The sequence below is a fragment of the Triticum aestivum genome, chromosome 5D (genome assembly GCF_018294505.1).
Source record: "Triticum aestivum cultivar Chinese Spring chromosome 5D, IWGSC CS RefSeq v2.1, whole genome shotgun sequence".
Lineage (NCBI taxonomy): Eukaryota > Viridiplantae > Streptophyta > Magnoliopsida > Poales > Poaceae > Triticum > Triticum aestivum.
The window spans coordinates 441,165,610-441,173,661 of record NC_057808.1 but is presented as its reverse complement, the minus strand read 5'-3'; the positions used below and the strand labels follow the sequence as shown (position 1 = coordinate 441,173,661).

Sequence of the window (8,052 nt, the reverse complement as noted above, 5' to 3'; positions counted from 1 at the left end):
TTAATCATGAATTTAAAGATGTTAAACGTGTATAAAGAATGTTGATCATCCGTATGAATTATTATTTTGACATTAAAAAAAAGGTCATGCATTTAAAAATAATATACGTGACATCTAAGAAAACTGTTTATACAATGCTAAAAAATATTTGCCTAATTTAAAAAAAATCATACATTCAGAAAAATGTATGCTATATTTTAGAAAAAATGTATGGAAAACTATGCATGTGAAAAGATCCACCACAACACAACATTAAACCAACGAAGGGGAAATGTTTTCTGTTCAATTATTGTACATATATTCAATAAATATTTTACAAGTATACATGACGAAATATATTAAGTCATATGTATTTTTAATTTTCATCCTCATATTGTCAACCCAAAAATTTATCGACCAATTCCCACGAAAACGCGCGGGGTATTATCTTATTTATTAATTACAGTGTGGGTGTAAACTTGTCGCGGTCCAGTTCCAACTCATCATTATTTATTAATTATCTTATTTATTAATGGCATAATTGAATGTGACCGAGAGTTGGCTGATCGAACCTTCTAGATTTCTGTTCAGTGGCGAGGGCACATTGGTGCTACCTTGCAGGTTCCACTCCCGTCGCCCGTGGGGGCGAATTTCCGCGATCTCATCTCACCTGGGTGGGCTTATTCTATAACGAGTATGTCATGGGTATTAGTGCCCATGGATCTCATTTTGTTTAGCTTTATGTTCAGTGGCTTCTTGGCTGACTGTCGAGATAATACGTTTGGTCGAATACATCTTTCTGATTCCACTGCAGAAAAAAAAATCTCTGCGGATAGGATGCAATGTGCATATTCGTGAGCAATTGTGATTGTAATGTGTTAAAAAAAACTGCCGTTGTTGGGCAAGGTAGGTCGAGTTATGCACTAGCGCGTAGGTAAAACGCGCACACATAGTAGACCAGACTAAGACTAGTTCACCTGGGTGCATGCTGAAATTAGTCAATATGAACTCGCAAAGTAGCGTCACCGTCGGCAGTGGCGGAGGACGAAAAAAGTTTAAGGTGGGGCGAACACTGACCACTCCCTCCATCACATGATATAAGAATGTTTTTTACACCAGTGTAGTGTCAAAAACGCTCTTATATTATGGGACGGAGGGAGTGATATATAATTTGATGAAATATCAAATAGCATATACACAATAATAATATGCTCTGATAATTTTACATGATTTTAAACTAATTCAAATACAATGGGAATGCAAGCATATTTAAGTAGACCTGAAAACAAATGGATAATGAAGCTTTAATGCCATCTAGATTGTGAAGCTACTATGAAAATTTACATCATAAATTCACAACATGAAAATGTAGAAATTTATATTTTTTTTAGGCTGAAATTATAGAAATTTATAGCTCTCCGTGTGATGGCATGGTGTACTTTTTTTTTTAGAGAGAGAGAGAGATAGCATGTACTGGTGCGTGCACCTTTTTCTTTTTTGAGGGAAACTGGTGCGTGCGGCTTGATCAACTGGGATGGGCTTGATTGCTTTCTTAGTTCCCGCTTAGCGAAGGATGCACAGCAGCAGCAGCAAGTCTTCTTTTTTCTAGCGAACGTGACTCCACGCACATAGAACCGGCCAGCGACAGCGTATGACTACATGTACTAATCTTTCTGCACAAAATCAAGGTAGGGCGGGCGCCCTGCCTCGCCCTACCGGGAGCTCCGCCTGTGACCGTCGGGTTAGCTACAATGGCGACATCGCCTTTCGGACAAGAATGATCACGTTCGTACCGCCAAGAGAAACGTCAAGGCCGTAGCTACTTTCTCTGTCTTATAAGAGCATCTCGCGCTATACAAGCCGCGCGCTGGAAAATATGCCCGCGACAAACAACGATGCTTCAACATAAGTTGTAAAATAGAGCACACACAAAAACGGAGCCGTAAATTTAGCGCATGATGGCTATGGGGCTGCAAATTTGAGGCGCCGGCTTGTGCTCGTGTGTTCTCGTGCGTCTGGTAAACCTGTCACGCGCAAAAACACTATTTCAGCGCTGCGAAACTTTTTTAACGCGCCATGCTATCGCGCGTTTGTTGAAGATGCTCTAATATAAGAGTGTTTTTTTACACTGCACGCTCTTATATTCTGACTCTTATATTATGAGACGGAGTGAGTAAATAGCTAGCTTTGTGTAGGTGCCCCGGGAGTAGAAAATCAAGTCTCCTGATGATCTCGTTGCACGCACCTTGAAGTTGATCGATGGACCGGTCACGTTCTGCCGTCCTCGTCCTCGTCGTCGCCTTCTTCCTCCTGTGCGCGTCCGCCAAGGACCAGCTGGCCGTGGGGGAGAAGCTCCTGGCCGGACAGTCCCTCGTGTCCGACGGCGGCGCCTTCGCTCTCGGCTTCTTCTCCCCAGACGACGCCGCTGGCCCGGCGAGACGGTATCTTGGCATATGGTACAACGGCATCCCCGGGCCTCGCACCGTCGTCTGGGTGGCCAACCGGGGCGCCCCGGCCGCCAGCGCCCCGACGCTCGCGCTGGCCAACGACTCCCGCCTCGTCATGTCCGACGCCGACGGCCGCGTGCTCTGGAACACGACCGTCGCGGTCAGTTCATCACCACAGGCGCCGGCAGCGGCCGTGCTGACGAACGAGGGCGACCTGGTCGTCCAGCGAGCGAACGGCCCCGCGTTGTGGCAGAGCTTCGACCACCCGACGGATACGTTCATTCCGGGGATGAAGATGCGGCTGAGCCGCCGGACGGGAAAGGGCGACCGCATCGTGTCCTGGAAATCCTCCGGCGACCCGGCGCCGGGGCGCTTTTCCTACGGCCTGGACCCCCGCACGTCGCTGCAGCTGCTCATGTGGAACGGGACGCGCCCCTACTGGCGCACGCCCGTCTGGACGGGGCACGCCGTGACCAGCATGTACGTCAGCGCCGGCACGATACTCTACACGGCGATCGTCCTGACCGAGGAGGAGATCTCCGTGGCCATCACCGTTTCCAGTGGCGCGGCGCCTACACGGTACGTGGTGACCAGCTCCGGCAGGTTCCAGCTCCTCAGCTTGGACGGCGCCGCGTCGACCTGGGACATGCTCCAGTCGTGGCCGACGAGCGGGTGCAGCACGTACAGGGACTGCGGTGCGTACGGGTACTGCGACGTTACGGTGGCTCCCGCGGCGTGCAGGTGCCTCGATGGCTTCGAGCCGGCGAGTCCGGCGGAGTGGACAGCTTTCAGTTTCGAGCAAGGGTGCCGGCGGAAGGAGGCGCTGCCGCCGTGCGGACGCGGCAGCATAGGAGTGGGTTTCATAGCGATGCCTACGATGAACGTGCCGGACAAGTTCTCGCTCGACTCCGGCAACCGGAGCGCGGAGGAGTGCGCGGCGAGGTGCGCCGCCAACTGCTCGTGCATGGCGTACGCCAACCTGCAGAGCAGCAGCGCCATGGGGGACGTGAGCCGGTGCATCGTGTGGGCAGGGGAGCTCGTCGACGCGCAGATGATCGGCTGGGGCGGCGAGACGCTCTACCTCCGCGTGCCCGTTGCTGCTGCCTCCACAGGTGGTACAGCAGAAACATAATTTTTTTTTATTTTTTTGCCGAACTTCGTCTGTTTAATCAAACCGAACCAATTTGCCAGTGCCGGTGTTAGCCCTGCCGAACAGAGGTGGAAAGTCCAGCAGAAATGTAGTGAAAATAGCACTGCCGGTGCCAGCATCTGTCCTATTGCTCACATGCATTTTCTTTGTATGGTTGTGGAGATTCAGAGGTACAGTAATTTCCTCTTACCGCTAAACGTGACATGCTCAAATGCTCAATCATTCTTAGAAAAAGTTGCTCACAACATCTTGCATAGATAGGAGAAAGAAAACCGTGAGCCAGAAGAAGCTAATGCCCGGGACGGGAACCACAAACACATGGAGCGAAATCGAAGGAGATCACACGGTAGACCTTGAGTTCCCCTCTATACGGCTCACCGACATCGTCGCGGCCACCGGCAACTTCTCGGAAACACTCATGATCGGACGCGGAGGCTTCGGCAAAGTCTACAAGGTACTAAATTTAGTCACCTAAAATCTCCTGCACAAAATTCAGTCGCCAAACTAAAGCAACTCATGATCTCACTCGGTCCACTTGCTTCTGTTTACCATTGGGAAGGGAACACTATACGGCGGTCAGGTGGTCGCTGTGAAGAGGCTGAGCAAGGACTCGGACCAGGGAGCAGAGGAGTTCAAGAACGAGGCCATTCTGATCGCCAAGTTGCAGCACCGGAACCTGGTCCGCCTCCTCGGCTGCTGCACCGAGGAGGCCGAGAAACTTCTCATCTATGAGTACCTGCCCAACAAGGGCCTCAACGCCATTCTCTTTGGTACATATAATGTTCAGATGTCCACGTTAATGAAACTCTTGACAGAAGCCGCTCATCAAGTTTTTACACAAGCAAGTTAATGAAACTATTTACATGGTTCCTGAAGTTGTGTATGGCATTTGTTGCAGACAGTGCGAGGAAATCAGCCTTGGATTGGCCTACTAGGCTGGGGATCATCAAGGGTGTGGCCAGGGGGCTGCTCTACCTCCACCAGGACTCGAGGCTGACGGTGATACATCGGGACCTCAAGGCCAGCAACGTGCTGCTGGACGCCGAGATGCGGCCCAAGATCGCCGACTTTGGCATGGCCAAGATCTTCGCTGACAACCAAGTCAAAGCCAACACCAAGCGCGTTGTCGGGACATAGTGAGTAACCTCAACACTTAACTGGATTTTCAGAAATAAAAGCATATTTTTAAAGTTGGTACCAAGCTAGCATTTCACCGAAAATTCGGCGTCTCTTCTGACAACACAAAAAACTTGTGGACAGTGGCTACATTGCTCCCGAGTACTCGGCGGAGGGAGTCTTCTCTGTCAAGTCCGACGTGTACAGCTTTGGTGTGCTGCTGCTGGAGATGATGAGCGGCGTCAGGATAAGCACAACCGAGGGCATCATGGAGTTTCCCAGCCTGACAGTCTATGTACGACCCTGAACTAAAAATGGCATTGCCACGCCAATTTTTGCAGTTACCTTCCTTCCTTTTTCAGTTCAGTCCATGTCATGCCTAAATTCATATTCATCTTCAAACACACATACACAAAACACACAAATGGTTGATATGATACTTTTTTTCATGTAGGCATGGAGCCTGTGGAGGGAAGGGAAGGCAGGTAAGCTGGTGGATCCATCCATGGCAGGGAGCTGTTCACAGGATGAGGCTTTGCTGTGCATCCACGTCGGGCTCCTCTGCGTCGAGGACGACCCGAGCAGGAGGCCACTCATGTCCTCCGTCGTGTCCATCTTAGAGAACGGAAGTGCATCGTCGACGGTGTCACTATCCCTCCCAACGCCAGTGCAGCCTGGTTTTTTCGAAATGATGGGACAGAAGATCGAGAGAAGCGATCTCGAGAACACCAGGAACACCATGGCCATGACAGTTCTGCAAGGCAGGTAGTATGGTATATACAGTAGTAACTGCAACATTCTTCACATGGAAGCTGCACTAGTCCTAGTGTTCCAGTTTTTGTTTTTTTACTGGGGGAAACTCCAGACTTGTAGAGCATTTGTTAGAGATATAAATGAAAGACGTATATAAAGGAGTGTTCAGTTGATCAGCCTTGAAATGGATGGTATGAATGTCTTGCTGAAATTGAAATATTTACCATGTTTACGCTGAAAATTATTCAGAGAAGTTATGCATTACACATTCAGAGGTTCAGAGAAACAAGTAGTTAAGCTGAAGAACAGAGATGCCTTGGCAGTGTTAGCGCAAAAACTACTGGCTAGCTAATATCCTGATGAATGACCGGTGGAAGAGCTAAGTGCTGGTACTACTTGCTTGCGCTGCGCACACTAGCAAGTACGCACACACACTAGCGAACATACACGGATGGAGCTGCACTTGAGAAAGGAGTACTAGTTGAATTGATCGGAGTGGAATGATTTACAACGATGGATGCATATGCCCTTTTATAGGGATGCTTGCCAGCTTCACTACACCAACTGTAGTACTAGTTCAGCTCAGCCTTTTGGACTAGATAAAGTCTAATACTACTCAGCTACTTCTCCACCTCAGTCTTTTTATCAGACTAGTAAGATGCCCGTGCTAGTGCTACGCTACGGAATCACAAATAATCAAGTAGACATTGTTTACTTAGGAGCATAGTGGACAAAAAAGATGTATCATAACATTGATCACAGTAATGCTATATTGTTGATGTGTACGCATTGAGCAAAAATCAAACTTATGGTTTCTGATCGATGACCCCCTTGTCCAAGCCAAATATTTTCTTCTCCATTTTTACCTTGGCGAAGATTTGTTGTTCTCTCCAACCAGCTTTCTCATTACTCTCTAAATTGAGGGGACAGAGCATGTGACAAATAGAAAATCCATCCACACACATTTGGGAAGTGTTACAATACCAATCTGCTTTTGGTTAACACAGGCTCCACCTCCAGCCCACACAATTAATATATCCAAATAACATACTTACTGTTGCTTGAGCACACTTTCAAGAACAAACAAGAATGAAGTAGAAGTGTTCAACTGAATACTTTGATAAATATGCACAAGCATGCTGCATGCAATAGCACCATGAAGAGAAAAAAAATTGATTCATGCTTAGTTACATATACCATAGGCATATATGAGGCCGTGGAATCATTTTCCATCTGCAAAGCATAGTATACCCTTCTTTTAGTTGTTTGCTCAAAACATTTGTGCCAACAATATTAGCTCTCGAACTCCAACTTAATCTATCTTCTCACCTAGAAGGACATTAGGCAATCAGTACTGCATATATATAAACGGTCTGTAGTATATTTAGACAATGGAAAAAAAATAAGGAGCCTGTAGAGGGTCTGTGGTATATTTAGACCAAGGAAAAAAATCATAGACTGCACTACATTTTGTACTGAGCAAATAAACAAAAAATAAAGTAAAAGATGCTTTTTGAACCATATATGTATATAAAAGGGGTGAGTGCACAAGTACATACATACGAAAATATTAGTACTGGACTACTGGTAACTTCCTTAACCAGGTTTCTGCAAAGAAAAATGCTGATGACAGACAACAAGGAAACAAATATTCAGGTTGTGGCCTGAAAATTTTGAGTGGAGAAGTGAAAACATTGGGGAGCTGCATCTCATATTCTCTGTCCCATGAACATACCATGCGGCAAGGTGATCAGATGGCAAGCATAATTTTGTCGCACAGAGACTTCAAGTGCCGGAAGTTGGACGACAAGGGGTGTCAATTGTGACCTCACTTCTAGGTCGGCTGCCAAGGAGAATGGCTTGTTATGCAATATGTTCTAAACCTGAGGGCAATCATACATGCTTCTCCACATATGCACAATCTGAAGTCAACAGAAGCAATGAACATAGAAAACATAAGATATAACTAACACAGAATTAACACTTTATGAGAAAAGGGAGGAATGCAAAATTAACAAGACAAATACTGCAACCACGAAATTTTGCAATGATATTTTGGTAATGCATCTATCAACGATGAAAATGATACAAGAGGCATGCGACACAACTACATTCTGACACAAAGAGGCAAATACTAATTCCTCTCTGTAGGGCATAGGCCAAGCATGAACGGCAATAGAGTTGCCGTACTTGGGTGCTTGCGAAGAAATTATATAGCTATTGGAACCAAGGACACAGATAAATAAAACTTGACGAAGTGCATTACTTGTATCATGAATTTAAAACAGAGACCATCCACCTAAATACTGACAGTGAAGTAGTAGCTCTGAACTATTGAAAATGCTAGTTTACAAAATTTTGAAGCTCACTTTGCAGATAATACGAATAACCCGAGGATATAATTACTCATGCATGATCTTTGACATGGTCAAGCATGTCCAGCATACAAATTTCCTCTAAAGGTATTGTCCAAGTTTGCAATTCTATTATCTGGAACTTTATGTACATTTTCTCTGAATTCTAACCATGCAGCTATGAGCTGTACTTATGTATTGGACTACATGAAAACAATAACCAACAATCATAGAAGAGAACCTGATTGTCTAC

At 46.3% G+C, this 8,052-nt stretch overlaps 1 protein-coding gene and 1 long non-coding RNA gene across 2 annotated transcripts; one reads left to right on the top strand and one right to left on the bottom strand.

Annotated features, from left to right (window-relative positions):
* Window positions 1–2,526: 2,526 nt before the first annotated feature.
* Window positions 2,527–5,461, top strand: LOC123122528 (G-type lectin S-receptor-like serine/threonine-protein kinase RKS1). Its single transcript, XM_044542729.1, has 7 exons — window positions 2,527–3,541; window positions 3,645–3,746; window positions 3,834–4,030; window positions 4,136–4,346; window positions 4,475–4,712; window positions 4,837–4,987; window positions 5,147–5,461. Exons 1-7 carry the CDS (start codon window positions 2,542–2,544, stop codon window positions 5,459–5,461), a joined length of 2,214 nt encoding a protein of 737 aa, XP_044398664.1. The 5' UTR covers window positions 2,527–2,541.
* Window positions 5,462–6,542: 1,081 nt separating this feature from the next.
* Window positions 6,543–7,504, bottom strand: LOC123122530 (uncharacterized). The gene is made up of 2 exons (XR_006460251.1): window positions 7,181–7,504; window positions 6,543–6,774 (listed from the first exon to the last, which is right to left on the bottom strand). It is a non-coding gene; the product is annotated as an uncharacterized lncRNA (long non-coding RNA).
* Between the last annotated feature and the right edge of the window lie 548 nt (window positions 7,505–8,052).